The 19302-nt window shown below is 40.1% G+C and overlaps 1 protein-coding gene across 1 annotated transcript in view; it reads left to right on the top strand.

Annotated features, from left to right (window-relative positions):
• LOC134335114 (aldehyde dehydrogenase, mitochondrial-like) overlaps positions 1–18762 on the top strand; it is a 30850-nt gene extending 12088 nt beyond the window's left edge. The window contains exons 5-13 of the mRNA XM_063017521.1: positions 5001–5112; positions 5852–5980; positions 6077–6190; positions 6282–6384; positions 9338–9522; positions 11150–11314; positions 11397–11554; positions 16821–16935; positions 18445–18762. Of these exons, the coding sequence (XP_062873591.1) occupies positions 5001–5112; positions 5852–5980; positions 6077–6190; positions 6282–6384; positions 9338–9522; positions 11150–11314; positions 11397–11554; positions 16821–16935; positions 18445–18477 (1114 nt within the window). The 3' untranslated portion in view covers positions 18478–18762. The remainder of the gene's footprint in view (positions 1–5000; positions 5113–5851; positions 5981–6076; positions 6191–6281; positions 6385–9337; positions 9523–11149; positions 11315–11396; positions 11555–16820; positions 16936–18444) is intronic.
• Positions 18763–19302: the final 540 nt, after the last annotated feature.

Raw genomic sequence — 19302 nt, 5'->3', positions numbered from 1 at the left:
CTGTATGTAAATCCCATTTCTTTTAGGTGATTTCTTACAGTTCAGTCACAGACATTGACTCCACTTTCCGGCCACTTGTTTCTCATTTGTTTTGTTGTGCATTTTCTGTTTTCAAGAAGTTTTCTATCTTGATGCTTTGATGTCTTACTTGGTCTACCAGTATGCTTCCCTTTTACAACCTTCCCATTTTGTTTGTACTTGGTCCAGATTTTAAACACAGCTTACTGGGAACAACCAACATCTTTTGCGACATTCCACAATGATTTATCTTCTTGAAGGAGTTTTATAATCCTCTCATTTGTTTCAACTGACATATCTTGTGTTGGAACCATGATTCATGACAATCTGCTTTGTGCAACAGCTCTCCGAGGTGTAAGCACTCTTTTTAAACTGAAGAATAATTAGCAAATCTAATCTGCTGCAGATGTTTTGTTTTTAAACTGCAAATTACAGAGTGATTCCATAATTTTTTCCTCAGATTTGAGTGATTCCATATTTTTTTCCTCTACTTGATCTAAAAAAGGCAATTGTGACTGACCACAACTATTATATTTGTTTCTTTTTTTTATTGTTTCTTAATGCCAGAAGGTTGACATTTTGAAAAATGATAGTTTTGTGGCATGTCTGTGATTTCTTTTTTTTCTACAAAATTAAACAATTGACAGAACATCTTCCAAGAGTGGTGATTCCATAATTTTTGCCAGGGGTTGTATGTATGTATATATATATATATATATATATATATATATATATATATATATATATATATATATATATATATATATATATATATATACAGTGTATCACAAAAGTGAGTACACCCCTCACATTTCTGCAAATATTTCATTATATCTTTTCATGGGACAACACTATAGACATGAAACTTGGATATAACTTAGAGTAGTCAGTGTACAGCTTGTATAGCAGTGTAGATTTACTGTCTTCTGAAAATAACTCAACACACAGCCATTAATGTCTAAATAGCTGGCAACATAAGTGAGTACACCCCACAGTGAACATGTCCAAATTGTGCCCAAATGTGTCGTTGTCCCTCCCTGGTGTCATGTGTCAAGGTCCCAGGTGTAAATGGGGAGCAGGGCGGTTAAATTTGGTGTTTTGGGTACAATTCTCTCATACTGGCCACTGGATATTCAACATGGCACCTCATGGCAAAGAACTCTCTGAGGATGTGAGAAATAGAATTGTTGCTCTCCACAAAGATGGCCTGGGCTATGAGAAGATTGCTAACACCCTGAAACTGAGCTACAGCATGGTGGCCAAGGTCATACAGCGGTTTTCCAGGACAGGTTCCACTCGGAACAGGCTTCGCCAGGGTTGACCAAAGAAGTTGAGTCCACGTGTTCGGCGTCATATCCAGAGGTTGGCTTTAAGAAATAGACACATGAGTGCTGCCAGCATTGCTGCAGAGGTTGAAGACGTGGGAGGTCAGCCTGTCAGTGCTCAGACCATACGCCGCACACTGCATCAACTCGGTCTGCATGGTCGTCATCCCAGAAGGAAGCTGACGCACAAGAAAGCCCGCAAACAGTTTGCTGAAGACAAGCAGTCCAAGAACATGGATTACTGGAATGCCCTGTGGTCTGACGAGACCAAGATAAACTTGTTTGGCTCAGATGGTGTCCAGCATGTGTGGCGGCGCCCTGGTGAGAAGTACCAAGACAACTGTATCTTGCCTACAGTCAAGCATGGTGGTGGTAGCATCATGGTCTTGGGCTGCATGAGTGTTGCTGGCACTGGGAAGCTGCAGTTTATTGAGGGAAACATCAATTCCAACATGTACTGTGACATTCTGAAACAGAGCATGATCCCCTCCCTTCAAAAACTGGGCCTCATGGCAGTTTTCCAACAGGATAACGACCCCAAACACAACCTCCAAGATGACAACTGCCTTGCTGAGGAAGCTGAAGGTAAAGGTGATGGACTAAACCCAATTGAGCACCTGTGGCGCATCCTCAAGTGGAAGGTGGAGGAGTTCAAGGTGTCTAACATCCACCAGCTCCGTGATGTCATCATGGAGGAGTGGAAGAGGATTCCAGTAGCAACCTGTGCAGCTTTGGTGAATTCCATGCCCAGGTTAAGGCAGTGCTGGATAATAATGGTGGTCACACAAAATATTGACACTTTGGGCACAATTTGGACATGTTCACTGTGGGGTGTACTCACTTATGTTGCCAGCCATTTAGACATTAATGGCTGTGTGTTGAGTTATTTTCAGAAGACAGTAAATCTACACTGCTATACAAGTTGTACACTGAATACTGTAAGTTATATCCAAGTTTTAGTTCTATAGTTTTGTCCCATGAAAAGATATAATAAAATATTTGCAGAAATGTGAGGGGTGTACTCACTTTTGTGATACACTGTATATATATATATACACATACATATATACTGTATATTTATATATACATATCTGGAGCACTGTGGTTTTCTGCACCTCCTTGTTTCTCCTACATTCACTGTCTATTTTATCAGCTCCACTTACCATATAGAAGCACTTTTACAATTACTGACTGTAGTCCATCTGTTTCTCTGCATACTTTTTAGCCTGCTTTCACCCTGTTCTTCAATGGTCAGGACCGACACAGATTAGGTATTATTTAGGTGGTGGATCATTCTCAGCACTGCAGTGACACTGACATGGTGGTGGTGGGTTAGTGTGTGTTGTGCTGGTATGAGTGGATCAGACACAGCAGCGCTGCTGAAGTTTTTAAATACCGTGTACACTCACTGTCCACTCCTTCCTAGTTGTAGATGTGAAGTCAGAGATGATCGCTCATCTATTGCTGCTGTTTGAGTTGGTCACAACACACACTTACACACCACCTCCATGTCAGTGTCACTGCAGTGCTGAGAATGATCCACCACCTAAATAATACCTGCTCTGTAGTGGTCCTGGGAGAGTCCTGACCATTGAAGAACAGCATGAAAGGGGGCTAACAAAGCATGCAGAGAAACAGATGGACTGCAGTCATTAATTAGCTGATAAAACAGTGAGTGTAGAAACAAAGAGTACATCCTTGTTATGGTGCTAACATACATGCCATTACATTAATTTGCTCTAAACTGTCATATTCACCTGGAAACTAACATCCACATACTGTACAGAGCTTGGAACAGCTCTTTGTTTGAGGGAACAAAGGTCAGATGAGATTATTTCCTGCTGCATTATTTGATCTATGGGACTGGTTCGGGCACCTGTGCTCAGCTTTTTCATGCTTTTAAAACTTCCTGATCTGCTGCAATTCCCTTTTCATTGGTCTTTTTTCCATAACCACAGCCTGACTACAGTGCATTCAAAACTCACAGCCCACATTCAATGCAAAATACTGCTTTTTTGTCTCCATCCCTACACTCCAGAATGTGCCCCTAGATTCTCAAGCCACTGCATTTTATCTGTCAACTTTTGTCAGTGGGGGCACGTCATGTGGTGTTATGGTTCTCAAGACCACCCAGCGCGTCTTCCGACACGCCCCCCTCCCCTTGGTGAACCTGCGCTCGGTCCCGTACTCCGACACGCCCCCCTCCCTTTAGTGATCCTGCGCTCGGTTGCGTATTCCAGGTGCGTCTTCCGGACCGCCGATCGATATCGGGTGCTCTATTTCTACGTTTCCACGCCCTCCCCCGATTTGGGGCCCTGGTGAATCTATCCCACTTTCCCCCCCACTACGACGCCCCTGGGTTTTACTGCCCGCCCCCCCCCCCAAGCAAAGCGGTCCAGAACCGGGGCTGATTTGGATGTTGTTCATCCAAGGAGGGTGCCGGATAGGGACCTCATAACTGATGCAGTTACGACCTCTACTGGCTGATTGATGGCGTCTGCACAGAGTTGAGGAACAATGCTGATCAGGGTGTGGCTCTCCATTCACAAGGCTGATCGCATATGAACTTGCCTTGTGCAGGTGAAAAGATGCAGTCGGCTACTGCACACGTGTCAGAGGGGGCGTGTGTCAGTTCGCTTTCCTTTATCGAGGACGGGGTCGGTACCAGTAGAGAGAAAGCATAACGCAATTGGGTAAAAAGTGTACATGCTAAAATCGGGAGAAAAAGGGTAAAAATGCATTAAAAAAAACAAAAAACAATGGTATCTGGCCTTGCCCTAAACATACAAAGGTTTTTATGAAGTCCCTGATTTTTAAAACAATATTATGTATGGTAGATTGTAAAAGACCTATATCATTTGCCATTTTGTGTTGAAAATGATCTCTTTTAACTGATTGACAATATTCTTACAAAGTTGTTATGACCCATATTTGCCTGCATAATATTCTCACCTGTTGTCAGTTCACCTGCTTATTGTAAGTTGTTTCAAAATGTAGCTTGAAGGTTCTACAAACTTTTTACTTCTAATTTGCCCTGTCCCAACTGTCTTTAAGAATGTTACTGGTATCTAATGTAATTTTTATACATTTATTTTTCTCAATTTTCCTTCCAATCTAGTCTTATCCAATTACCAGATTGCATTTCGCTTCCTCTCTACTGCTGCTTACTTCCACTCCTGACCGAGGAGAGCCGTGACTAACACACGCCCCCTCCAACTGCTTCTATTGCACCAGCACTAGGCGAGTTTATACAAGGCTCAGTCTTGCTTACGTAGAGTCAAACACTGATCTCCATTACCCCTGTTTATACATTCTCATTCTAATTTTAATGACCAAGCCCAGACAAGTTGATGCTGACTTTTCTTGATGCTGTTGATATGTACATTTTAAATATCTTTTCTTCATGTTCTTAATAAAAATACAGTTTATAAGTCAATGCTGTCTGTTTACATGTTACGTACTGTCCCAGTGTTTCTGGCATTGGTGTTTCTAACAGGCTTGTATCTTCAGGCATGTAATGCTCTTAAAATGTAAGGATGTTTTGCAGTCTTAGTCTTTATCCCACTTATCAGGATCATGCTACTCTTTTGAGGAATGTAAGTGCAAACATGAGCTTTCCTGCAATGTTGAATGTGTTTTTTTTATGGAACTGTGCAGATATTATGCTGGCTGGGCTGATAAATGGGAGGGCAAGACCATTCCAATCGATGGTGATTATTTCTGCTATACTCGCCATGAGCCTATTGGAGTTTGCGGTCAGATTATTCCTGTAAGTGTGTGTCCTGTGGTTTATTTTTTGGTAATATATTTCTTCTTTAAATCAAAGAACAGTGTTGTCTTATTTGTTGGTTTCTTAATATGAGTACTTTTTGCAAAACTATACATACTTACAATTAGCAGCCACCATACTAAGAACACATGTACTCTTGCTCAGTTTTTAAATTGTTTAATCAGTCATTTGGCAGTAGCTTAAAGAATAAAAACAAGAGCTGTAGTGAATGGTTACATCACACATCAGTGTGTGCAATGTAATCTAATCTAAAGCTAATCTAAGTGACTTTGACTGTGGCATGGTTTGCTCATAATGGTGCAAATAATAGTGAGTGCTTGTTCAGTTGAGGTCAGAAAAAGATGGCCTGTCTGGTTTATGCTCACAGTGTCGAAAAAAATCAATCTTAAAATACTGGCTTGCCTGATCTGATGAGTTTGACTTTGTTGCATCATGCCAAGTAGTAGGCACAAAATTAAGAATTAGAAAGAGTTCAGAGATCCAACCTGCCTTGTGTCAACAGTTCATTCCAATAAAGCATAATTTAAATGCCATCGCCTACCTAAGTGTTGTAGCTGCGACCATTTTGTAAAAAGCACAAGTCATCTTAAACTGGTTTCATGCAAATGACAATAAATTTAGTGTACCACAATGGCCTCCCTAGTATATTTGCTCTTAAGACTTGTGCTGTTATTAGAATGCTAATAGTAGTCTCTCTTATTTTTCTTTTTTTCCCCAGTGGAACTTCCCTTTGCTGATGCAGGCCTGGAAGCTTGGGCCTGCTCTGGCTACAGGTAACACAGTGGTAATGAAAGTGGCAGAACAGACCCCTCTCACTGCACTCTATGTGGCCAGCCTGATTAAGGAGGTTTGATGATGTTAGCCATTTTAAGAAGACCTGCACTTTACTGAAAATTCAAATAGAAATTCAAAGGGTGTGATGTATTTTCACTCTTCCCTTTAGGTGGGCTTCCCCCCTGGTGTTGTGAACATCATCCCTGGGATGGGTCCTTCAGCTGGAGCAGCCATTGCTTCTCATATGGACGTAGATAAAATTGCTTTCACTGGCTCTACTGAGGCAAGAATAAAGACTTTTGGGCTTAAATATTGATAACAATTGGTATAGCTTTCAGTAATTAAATATAACTGGTCTACAATATGCGTTTTAGGTTGGTCACCTGATCCAGCAAGCCTCTGGTGGAAGCAACCTGAAGAAAGTAACTTTGGAACTGGGTGGGAAAAGTCCTAACATTGTTTTATCTGATGCCAACAGTAAGTGCATCTGTTGCTTATAACTGTTTCAGGATTCCATGACATCTGTCAGCGCCTCTTGTGCTTATTAGACAGTAAATAAAGCAGTATTGTAATGTAGTAAACTTGTAAACATAATTTACCAGTGTGAATTGTATTGTCTAGTGTTAAATGAGGCATGAAGGCAATGGTAACTCGGTGGTTAAGGTACTGAGAATTGATCGTGCGGTTGCTGTTTCAAGCCCCACCACCAAGTTACCATCGTTGGGGCCCCTAAACAAGGCTTCTAACTTTCAAGTGCTTGCATTGTATTTGGTCACAATTATAAGTCCCTTTAGATAGTAATGTTTGTTAAATTCTGTAAGTGTAAATATACACAGACTAGCCATGATATTAAAACCAACCCAAACTGCGCTCAGGTGGTGCAGCGGTAAAACACGCTAGCACACCAGAGTCAGGAGAAAAAGGGGAGAAAATGCATAAACAAAAATATATAATAACATTTAAAAAAACAAACCTCTTTATATGCTGTCAAAACTGTTCTGACCTGCCAAGACAAGGACTCCACAAGACATCTGAAGGAATCCTGTGGTGCATGGCAGGACATTACTACCAGGTCCTAGAACTTCTGTACATTGTGAGGTGGATTATCCTACAGTGCATCCTGGTGCCATCACATGTGCCAGGCTGTCCACAAGATCTTAGAGAAAACAACCAGTCAACCAATGTCCTGCTTTGATGTCTGCATGCCCATTAGAGAAGTTTTTAACAGTGGACAAAAGTTAGCTTGGGCACTTTGTTACTTTGCAGCCCCATACACAGAATGCTCTGATGCACTGTGTGTTGAGAAATTCCCCTCATCACCATTATTTTAAAGGCCACATTAGCCCTTCTGCTAGTCTATAGCAGATGCTATAGCCTTCACGTTTCTGGCATCAATGAGTCTGGAGCCGCCCAACAACTTTGGTTTGTGGTATGTTTGAAAAATATTTACAAATAATACAGTGTATCACAAAAGTGAGTACACCCCTCACATTTCTGCAAATATTTTATTATATCTTTTCATGGGACAACACTATAGAAATAAAACTTGGATATAAGTTAGAGTAGTCAGTGTACAACTTGTATAGCAGTGTAGATTTACTGTCTTCTGAAAATAACTCAACACACAGCCATTAATGTCTAAATAGCTGGCAACATAAGTGAGTACACCCCACAGTGAACATGTCCAAATTGTGCCCAAAGTGTCAATATTTTGTGTGACCACCATTATTATCCAGCACTGCCTTAACCCTCCTGGGCATGGAATTCACCAGAGCTGCACAGGTTGCTACTGGAATCCTCTTTTACTCCTCCATGATGACATCACGGAGCTGGTGGATGTTCGACACCTTGAACTCCTCCACCTTCCACTTGAGGCTGCACCACAGGTGCTCAATTGGGTTTAGTCCATCACCTTTACCTTCAGCTTCCTCAGCAAGGCAGTTGTCATCTTGGAGGTTGTGTTTGAGGTCGTTATCCTGTTGGAAAACTGCCACGAGGCCCAGTTTTCGAAGGGAGGGGATCATGCTCTGTTTCAGAATGTCACAGTACATGTTGGAATTCATGTTTCCCTCAATGAACTGCAGCTCCCCAGTGCCAGCAACACTCATGCAGCCCAAGACCATGATGCTACCACCACCATGCTTGACTGTAGGCAAGATACAGTTGTCTTGGTACTTCTCACCAGGGCGCCGCCACACATGCTGGACACCATCTGAGCCAAACAAGTTTATCTTGGTCTCGTCAGACCACAGGGCATTCCAGTAATCCATGTTCTTGGACTGCTTGTCTTCAGCAAACTGTTTGCGGGCTTTCTTGTGCGTCAGCTTCCTTCTGGGATGACGACCATGCAGACCGAGTTGATGCAGTGTGCGGCGTATGGTCTGAGCACTGACAGGCTGACCTCCTACGTCTTCAACCTCTGCAGCAATGCTGGCAGCACTCATGTGTCTATTTTTTAAAGCCAACCTCTGGATATGACGCTGAACACGTGGACTCAACTTCTTTGGTCGACCCTGGCGAAGCCTGTTCCGAGTGGAACCTGTCCTGGAAAACCGCTGTATGACCTTGGCCACCATGCTATAGCTCCGTTTCAGGGTGTTAGCAATCTTCTTATAGCCCAGGCCATCTTTGTGGAGAGCAACAATTCTATTTCTCACATCCTCAGAGAGTTCTTTGCCATGAGGTGCCATGTTGAATATCCAGTGGCCAGTATGAGAGAATTGTACCCAAAACACCAAATTTAACAGCCCTGCTCCCCATTTACACCTGGGACCTTGACACATGACACCAGGGAGGGACAACGACACATTTGGGCACAATTTGGACATGTTCACTGTGGGGTGTACTCACTTACAGTATGTTGCCAGCTATTTAGACATTAATGGCTGTGTTGAGTTATTTTCAGAAGACAGTAAATCTACACTGCTATACAAGCTGTACACTGACTACTCTAAGTTATATCCAAGTTTCATGTCTATAGTGTTGTCCCATGAAAAGATATAATGAAATATTTGCAGAAATGTGAGGGGTGTACTTACTTTTGTGATACACTGTATATCACAAACCAGAGTTTTTTACTTTTATTATTGACTTATTGACTTTATTAATGTCTATATTGTTATACATTGTACTGTTAATTTGTCTATTTTTGTGCCCTGCTATCCCTTTGCTGCTGCAACACTGTGAAATTCCCCACTGTGGGACGAATAAAGGATTATCTTATCTTATGTCCGTCCTTGAGCCACTGCCGGTGGGAACACTGTCAACTAATGGTTGTGCAACCAGTTCTTATGTTTATGGGTTATTATAATGCTCTTTTATAAAATAAAATTAAAAAAAGATTGATTTTGATCCAATAACTGGTTCATAGACTCCATAGAAGGGGTAACAATACATGACATTTATTTATACTTTATCTTTATTTTGGCAGTGGAGCAAGCAGTGGAGCAATCCCACTCTGCCATCTTTTTTAACATGGGACAGTGCTGCTGTGCTGGTTCACGCACCTATGTGCAGGAGAGCATCTACGATGAGTTTGTGGAGCGCAGTGTGGAAAAAGCAAAGAAAAGAGTGGTGGGCGATCCCTTCAACCTTAAAACTGAGCATGGACCACAGGTATGAAACTTTGTCACACCTAGCCACAAAAGAGAGAGTGCATTATACTGCACAGTAAAACTGTCTTAGTCTTAGCGTATCAGTAAAAACATCACTCCTGAGCTTTCAAAATGCATTATTTTAAGGTGTCTCTGAACTCAAATAAAAAAAAAAACCTGACTTATAAACTTTGACTAATAGCTCATTCTTATTTATATATATATTTTTTTTATTTATAAACTGCATTGTGATTTGGCTTAATGAATTGAGTTCACTTTTTTTTTTTTACTAATATATGCTAAATCCTAATTTGATGCCTGCATTTATTTCAGAAAAGTTGAAATAGGGCCAATATAAGACTAACATTTGTAATCATCAAAACACCTGTTTTAAAGCTTTTCATAGGTGATACATGATTTTGTAAAAAAGTAGTGTTAATAAACAGCTTAGTCTCTTACTTGAAAGGATATGTTGAGGTTTGTCACTAAAAAAACTGTTTAAGAAAACATATTAAGAATTTTTAATGCATGGTTACAAAAAAAATATTCTACTTTTGCAACTACAATTGTTGGTGTTCTCAGATTCCTAACGTGTGTATAATTTTGTTAATAGGAAATGTAACATACCACAGTGGTAAATATTCCCCCTGTCCCAACTTTTTAAGAATGTTATGCCATCACATTTAGAATCAGCGTATATGTGTAAAAACAGTTTATTAAAACATTCACTAGAGCAGGGGTTTTCAGCTCCAGAGGTAGAATGAGTCTGAGTTGGCTACAACTCTGTGGTAATAGCCAGTTTAATTAAGCCTCCGACCTGTAAGGAAAGCGAGTTATACAAAATGTTTCAGTATCTGGTGTTTATTTAAAACCGCAGCATTTATTAATAACGGTAAAAACGGAGAGATGACTGAGAACAGAAACTTATGATTCGCTTTAGCACACACACGTCCTACACCGTCCTACATCAGCCATAACATTAAAGCCATAGCCATCAGCTGTCCTACATCAGCCATAACATTAAAACCACCTCCTTGTTTCTACACACACTGTCCATTTTATCAGCTCCACTTACCATATAGATGCACTTTGTAGTTCTACAATTACTTTCTGTAGTCCATCTATTTCTCTACATACTTTTTTAGCCCTGTTCTTCAATGTTCAGGACCCCCACAGGACCACTACAGAGCATTAGACACTCCTACCTAGTTGGTTCACCTTGTAGATGTAAAGTCACAGATGATTGCGCATCTATGGCTGCTGTTTGAGGAGGTGGTCATAATGTTATGCCTTGGTGTATGTCATCAACAAGCAGTCATTGTTTTTGTCATCGATTTATCTTCACTGTTAGCCCAATTTTTAAGTTTTGCTAGCCAACGGGCCCTTTTTCAGACTGAACTGGATAACATTAAACGTGTGTGGTCAGCGAGACTAATCAAATATGCCTCCTGTGGGTGAAAAAATTAATTGCTTTAGTTTTAGAAGTAAAAAAAAAAGAGAATACCCATAGAGAATACAGACTAGAGAACCCACAAAATACAGATAAAACGGATCTGCAAATCATTACAGTCTGTTTTTATTTACACATTTTTCATGTCATGGAAATGGGTTTGTATCTAATAAGACAATCTTTTTTTTTTTTTTTGAAGGTTGATAATGAGCAGTTTCAAAAGATTCTAGGTTACATCAGTAGTGGAAAGCAGGAAGGAGCTAAGCTTATGTGTGGAGGTGGTGTGGCAGCAGATCGTGGGTACTTCATCCAACCGACCATCTTTGGGGATGTTCAGGATGGCATGAAAATTGCCCGTGAAGAGGTAATGGTTGTGACTGTCAACAAATGTTTATATATTTGTTCAATGGATGTAAAGCATTGCATTGTTTTTACCTCTTGGTCAGATCTTTGGACCGGTAATGCAAATTATGAAGTTTAAGTCTATGGAAGAAGTGATTGAGCGAGCCAATGACACCATGTATGGCCTTGCAGCTGCGGTCTTCACCACCGATATCAACAAGGCGCAATACGTTTCCAACAGCCTCCGTGCTGGCACTGTGTGGTATGTCAATAATACTTAATAATTGTAACTAGTTGATGTTGATGGCAGGGGTTTTTAAACATTTCTAACTACTGTGCAGTGAAAAACGCTATGCTACAATGTAAAGAAAAATGTATTAGTCTAAAAGGGCAATTTCTAGGGCTAAAGGATTCCACCTTACCACAATGAGAGTCCAGTCAATTTTTTGTGTGGAGCTTTTTACAACAGACATTGTATCAAAGCAACTTTATGTATTTTTATGTATGTTTAATTAGCAAACTTAGCACAACAGTGGCAAGGAAAAACTTCCTAAATATTATAAGAGACTCCTTAAGAGTGACCCATTCTCCTTGGGTGGCCTAGAGGATATTTCGTTGAATAAAAAAGCAGATAATAAATAGGTTGCAAGAAAATTTATAAGAGCAAAAGTTAAAACATAAAATGCATAAATAAAGTACCCGAAGGTTATCAACCATCAGTTTAGTCTGGGTAGAATAAAGGCTTGTTATGATCATTGAAAGTTCAGTCACTGCAGATTCCTCTTATATCCAACAGGAACTGCATTTTTGGTGTGGGAACCTTAAATCTGTGGGCTTCAGCAGATTTAAACAAAATAATTAATACTAAGAATTCAACTGAGAGTTTAAGTCCCCAAACTTTGCACCTTTGTCTAAAGCAAGTGACCTTTGTCTATTTCCATGTGGAGCAGTGGTAGTAGAACTGGGCTAGTGATCAGAAGATTGCTGGTTTAAGTTCCCCACCTTTAATTGCCACTGTTGGGCTACTGATCAAAGCCCTTAACACTTAATCACTTGCATTGCATACAGTCACACTTGTAAGTTGATTTGGATGAAAGCGTCTGCTAAGTGCCGACATAAATGTACAACCCCAAATCAGAAAAAGTTGGGACAGTATGGAAAATGCAAATAAAATAAAAATGCAGTGTTCCTTACATTTACTTATATTTGATTGCAGACGGGATGAACCCAAGATATTTTACGTTTTCATGTCTGCTCAACTTCATTTAATTTATTAATAAACCTTCATTCCTGCATTTCAGGCCTGCAACACATTCCAAAAAAGTTGGGACGGGGGCAATTTAGGGCTAGTAATGAGGTAAAACAAACTAAATAATGATGTGATTCCAAACAGGTGATGTCAACAGGTGATTGTAATTATGGTTTGGTACAAAAGCATCATCCAGGAAAGGCTGAGTCTTTGATGAGCAAAGATGATCAGAGGATCTCCAGTTTGTTAATAAATGTGTGAGAAAATTATTGAAATGTTTAAAAACAATGTACCTCAAAGAAAGATTGGAAGGAATTTGAATATTTCTCCCTCTACTGTGCATAATATCATTAAATGATTCAAGGAATCAGGAGGAATTTCAGTGCGTAAAGGCCAAGGGCGCAAGCTTAAGCTGAACGTCTGTGATCTTCGATCCCTCAGACGGCACTGCATCAAAAACCACCACTCAACAATAGCTGATATAACCACATGGGCAAGGGATTTACTTTGGCAAACCTTTGTCAAGCACTACAATATGGAGTTACATGCACAAATGCCACTTAAAACTTTACTGTGCAAAAAAGAAGCCTTATGTTAACTATGTCCAGAAGCGCCGTCGACTTCTCGGGGCTCGGAGGCATCTGGATGGACCATCACACAGTGGAAACGTGTATTGTGGTCAGATGAATCAGCATTCCAGGTCTTTTTTGGAAAAAATGGACGCTGTGTGCTTCGGTCCAAAGAAGGACCATCCAGACTGTTATCAGCAACAAGTCCTGGTCTGTCATGGTATGGGGGTGTGTCAGTGCCCTTGGCAAAGGTCATTTACACTTCTGTGATGGCAGCATTAATGCAGAAAAGTACATTGAGATCTTAGAGCAACATATGCTGCCTTCAAGATGTCCTCTTTTCCAGGGACATCCATGCATTTTTCAACAAGACAATGCAAAACCACATGCTGCACACATTACAAAGGCATGGCTGCAGAAGAAGAGGGTACGGGGCCTGGCCTGGCCTGCCTGCCTGCAGTCATGATCTGTCCCCAATAGAGAATTTTGAAAGGAAAAATGCGACAACAACGACCCCGTACTGTTGCACATCTTAAGACGTGTTTGCAGGAAGATTGGGACTAAATAAAAGCTGAAACACTTAAAAGACGTTTTGGCACCGAAGATACCAAACGATTTAGTGTGGTGAAAAGGAATGGCAACATAACAGTGGTAAATGCTTTACTGTCCCAATTTTTTTTTTTTATGTGTTGCAGACCTGAAATGCATGAATGGGTGTTTATTAATAAATGAAATAGTTGAGCAGACAAAACATAAAATATCTCAGGTTCATACTGTCTGCAATCAAATAAAAGTCAAAGTAAATGTAAGAAACTCTGGGTTTTTTTTTTTAATTATTATTTGCTTTTTCCATGCTGTCCCAACTTTTTCTGATTTGGGGTTGTAAATAAATTTAAATGAGTGCGTCACCACTGACTTTCCAATTTTCATGCTGTTTGTTTTATAGCTGTGTGTGTGGTCATTATACCATGGAGCAAGCCTTTTCTTCCTAATCATTTTAATTCTAACTGGTTTAATATTTCCTAGGGTTATGTGGAATATAGAATATTTAATTATTGCCTTTCCAGGTTCTGATGCATCTATTTTTAACCAAAATGGTTCCGTTCAAACTTCTTAGAACCTTGGTGCTATTCAGAGAACCAGCCTCCATTTTCACCAGTTTCATTGGAACCAAGGATGCGTTGCACAACACACAACATAACTAAATAGTAGATACAAGCTGGAGGAGAACAAAGATGTTCATTTTTATTCAAAAAGCAAGTATGGATCAACTTTTGGTGATAAGACGTTCTCTTTCCTCTACAACTTGACATGCCCATCAATGTTGTCATGGTTTATGCTGAAAAACCTGCTATTCTTTATGCAATGCATCGAACAAATCAAAATTAGGTGCACATACTAAAATGAATAGAATTGAGATTTCATTGTACCCTGCACAGATTTAAGACACCCTGTGCCAGATGCATTAAAGCAGCCCCTAAACATAACCGAGCCTCCTCCATGTTTCACAGTAGGTACAATGTTCTTTTCTTTGTATGCTTCATTTTTGCGTCTGTGAACATAAAGCTAATGTGACTTGCCAAAAAGATCCAGTTTTGTCTCATCTGTCCAAAAGACATTCTCCCAGAAGCTTTGTGGCTTGTCAATATGCATTTTGGCTAATTCCATTTTCATGATTGGCTTTTAACAGTGGTTTCCTCCTCGGTCGTCTTCTATTAAGTCCACTTTGGCTAAAACAGCAATGGATGGTGTGATCTGACACTGATGTACCTGGACCTTGGAGTTCACCTCTAATTTCTTTGGAAGTTGTTCTGGGCTCTTTGGTTACCATTCTTATTATCCGTCTCTTCAATTAGTCATCAATTTTTCTCTTGCGGCCACGTCTAGGGAGGTTATATTAATTAAGGTTATATAAATAGTATTCTATTTAAGAACATGCCCTGCGGGCGACTCACGTGGTCCCTGCGGGCGACCAGGTGCCCGCGGGCACCGTGTTGGTGACCCCTGAACTAGACTAATGTTGTCAAAAAGGGCTTTAAGATACCTGCAGCATCTTGTTAAAAGAAGAAGATATACTTTGTCATATATACGTACATATACAGGTGTACAGTACAATGAAATTCTTTCTTCGCATATCCCAGCTTGTTTGGAAGCTGGGGTCAGAGCGCAGGGTCAGCCATCGTACGGCGCCCCTGGAGCAGAGAGGGTTAAGGGTCTTGCTCAAGGACCCAACAGTGGCTGCATAGCAGAGCCTGGATTTGAACCGCCAAAAAGCCATGTTAATTTGAAACTTTATGTGTTTAGTATTTGAATGGGTCACTAAATGCCAGTCATTTAATGATTAACTGTTGATTCTGTTTGTTCAAACATAAATCTACACACATGGACAAAATTGTTGGTACCCTTCCGTTAAAGAAAGAAAAACCCACAATGTTTACTGAAATAACTTGAAACTGACAAAAGTAATAAACATTTCAATTAGTAAAAATCAATTGCTTTTGAATTGTGGTTTAACAGAATAATAATAAATAAATAAATAAACACACTAATTAAACTGGCCTGGACAAAAATGATGGTCCCCTTAGCTTAATATTTTGTTGCACAACCTTTTGAGGCAATCACTGCAATCAAGTGATTTCTGTAACTCTCAATGAGAGTTCTGCACTGGTCCACAGGTATTTTGGCCCACTCCTCGTGAGCAAACTGCTCCAGCTGTCTCAGGTTTGAAGGGTGCCTTCTCCAGACTGCATGTTTTAGCTCCTTCCTCAGATGTTCAATAGGATTTAGATCAGGACTCATAGAAGGCCACTTCAGAATAGTCCAGTGCTTTGCTCTTAGCCATTCTTGGATGTATTTAGCTGTGTGTTTTGGGTCATTATCCTGTTGGAGGACCCATGACCTGCGACCGAGACCAAGCTTTCTGACACTGGGCAGCACATTTCGCTCCAGAATGCCTTGCTAGTCTTGAGATTTCATTGTACCCTGCACAGATTTAAGACACCCTGTGCCAGATGCATTAAAGCAGCCCCTAAACATAACCGAGCCTCCTCCATGTTTCACAGTAGGTACAATGTTCTTTTCTTTGTATGCTTCATTTTTGCGTCTGTGAACATAAAGCTAATGTGACTTGCCAAAAAGATCCAGTTTTGTCTCATCTGTCCAAAAGACATTCTCCCAGAAGCTTTGTGGCTTGTCAATATGCATTTTGGCTAATTCCATTTTCATGATTGGCTTTTAACAGTGGTTTCCTCCTCGGTCGTCTTCTATTAAGTCCACTTTGGCTAAAACAGCAATGGATGGTGTGATCTGACACTGATGTACCTGGACCTTGGAGTTCACCTCTAATTTCTTTGGAAGTTGTTCTGGGCTCTTTGGTTACCATTCTTATTATCCGTCTCTTCAATTAGTCATCAATTTTTCTCTTGCGGCCACGTCTAGGGAGGTTGGCTACAGTCCCATAGACCTTAAACTTCTGAATAATATGATATATGATATAATATGATACTGAACATCAACCTTCTTGGAGATGGTCTTATAGCCTTTATCTTTAACATGTGTGTCTATAGTTTTCCTCTCCTGAGACAACTCTCTTCTTAGCTTTCTGTGGTCCATTTTCAGTGTGGTACACACCATGATACCAAACAGCACGGTGACTACTTTTCACCCTCCCTGTTGTTGGGATTGACACTTTTCTTGTTATGTATTTACAGGATCAACTGCTACAATGTGTTTGGAGTCCAGGCACCCTTTGGTGGTTTCAAGGCTTCTGGGACTGGACGTGAACTGGGGCAGTATGGCCTGGAAAACTACACAGAAGTCAAAACCGTAAGCAAAATCTTTTAAAAGTTAATTATTTAGTGCATACGCAGTGCCGTTAGAAAATCATTATTGCCTGTCAAAACATTTTACCTTTTGTTAGTAAAATACCTTGTTTGGATAAGTTATCCCACGTTTCATTGACCATTATAGACTTGCTTCGGTACAACTAATCACCTTTCAGATCACAGACCAGGCTAATTGGCCTCCTCCTAACCTAAATTGTCATGGTTTGTCATGTTTGAAGAGGAAGTAAATGCCAAATTCTCACTAACAAACATACAACCCTCTGTTGGACAGCTGAACATGGGCAGGTGGTGCATCATGACAATGACCATTAACAATGGCCAAAAAAGAAATCAAGCAATGGCTTATAGATAGAAATCCCTAAATCTGATATAAAACCTGTTGATAAACTTTTTAATGGGTTTTCATCTTGGGCTATAATAATAAAACTTAACTTTTGAATGTGTTTAATAATTTATAATTGTTCCTAAGAGGTTTTCTAACTTGCATTTAATATAAATAAGCTGTAAAATACACCAATCAGCCATAACATTAAAACCACTTTCTTGTTTCTACACTCACTGTCCATTTTATCAGCTCCACTTGCCACCACTATATAGAAGCACTTTGTAGTTCTACAATTACTGACTGTAGTCCATCTGTTTCTCTGCATACTTTTTTTTGCCTGCTTTCAACCTGTTCTTTAATGGTCAGGACCACAACGGGACCAACACAGAGCAGGTATTATTTAGGTGGTGGATGATTCTCAGCACTGCAGTGACAATGACATTGGGGTGGTGTGTTCATATGTGTTGTGCTGGTATGAGTGGATTGGGCACAGTAGCACTGCTGGAGTTTTTAAATACTGTGTCCACTCAATGTCCACTGTATTAGACACTCCTACCTAGTTGGTCCACCTTGTAGATGTAAAGTCAGAGGCGATCACTCATCTGTGGCTGCTGTTTGAGTTGGTCATCTTCTAGACCTTCATCAGTGGTCACAGGACGCTGCCTACGGGGTGCTGTTGTCTGGATATATTTTTGGTTGGTGGACTATTCTCAGTCCAGCAGTGACAGTGAGGTGTTTAAAAACTCCATCATTGCTGCTATGTCTGATCCACTCATACCAGCACAACACACACCACCACCACCATGTCAGTGTCACTGCAGTGCTGAGAATGATCCACCACCCAAATAATACCTGCTCTGTAGTGCTCCTGGGAGAGTCCTGACCATTGAAGAACAGCATGAAAGGGGGCTAACAAAGCATGCAGAGAAACAGATGGACTACAGTCAGTAATTGTAGAACTACAAAGTGCTTCTATATGGTAAGTGGAGCTGATAAAGTGGACAATGTGTGCAGATACAAGGAGGTGATTTTATTGTTATGGGTGATCAGTGTAAATGTTTTAAGACTAGTGACATTTATTATTAACATTATTCTGTAATTTGTGTCAGCTAGTTTAATTTATTTAAAATGTAATAAAAAAAATTCTTTGTTTTTGTGTTATAGGTGATGATTAAAATCCCGCAGAAAAATTCGTAAATGGTCTTGAGTGACTAAAGAAACCAGTGCAGTGGAAATGCAGAAAAGTGGCATACTACATAAGTACACAGCTTTTTTAGTTGACTTCATGACTCATTTTTATGCAGTGTATAAGACATGTAGGTTATACATGTATGCTTTTGAGAGTTCTTGTTTCTTATTTAAAGAGCACATATTCTTAAAAAAAAATATTTTGGTAAAGGCATTTACATTGATATTGACTGTGTTACACTTTACACTGGTATTGAAGTGCATCTTTTCTACAATAAATGCTTTTTTAGTGTGGTTTCTGTGTTTATGATTAAGAAACATTTATTCATTCTTTGTCTGTTTTACCATTGCTTTATTGGATTCAGGGTTGTAATGGGTACCGGGCAAAAGGTAGGAAACACTCTGGACAGGTTGCCAGTAGATCACAGAGCAAACACACACATACACATATACACACATACACCGATCCGCTATAACATTAAAACCACCTCCTTGTTTCTACACTCACTGTCCATTTTATTAGCTCCACTTACCATACAGGAGCACTTTGTAGTTCTACAATTACTGACTGTAGTCCATCTATTTCTCCTCATGCTTTGTTAGCCCCTTTTCATGCTGTGCTTCAATGGTCAGGACTCTTCCAGGACCACTACAGTGTAGGTATTATTTGGGTGGTGGGTCATTCTCAGCACTTCAGTGACACTGACTAAAATGCAATAAAAATATGTGAATTGTTAATTCTCTTGAACCTCTATTTAACACACAAAGAATTGAATACTTCTAAGAGTTTGGCTGTCCAACTTGATTGTATTTAGTAAATATAAACAAACTTAG

The sequence above is a fragment of the Trichomycterus rosablanca genome, chromosome 21 (genome assembly GCF_030014385.1).
Source record: "Trichomycterus rosablanca isolate fTriRos1 chromosome 21, fTriRos1.hap1, whole genome shotgun sequence".
Lineage (NCBI taxonomy): Eukaryota > Metazoa > Chordata > Actinopteri > Siluriformes > Trichomycteridae > Trichomycterus > Trichomycterus rosablanca.
Note: the sequence above shows the minus strand (reverse complement) of the source record. Positions and strands in the feature narration are given on the sequence as shown.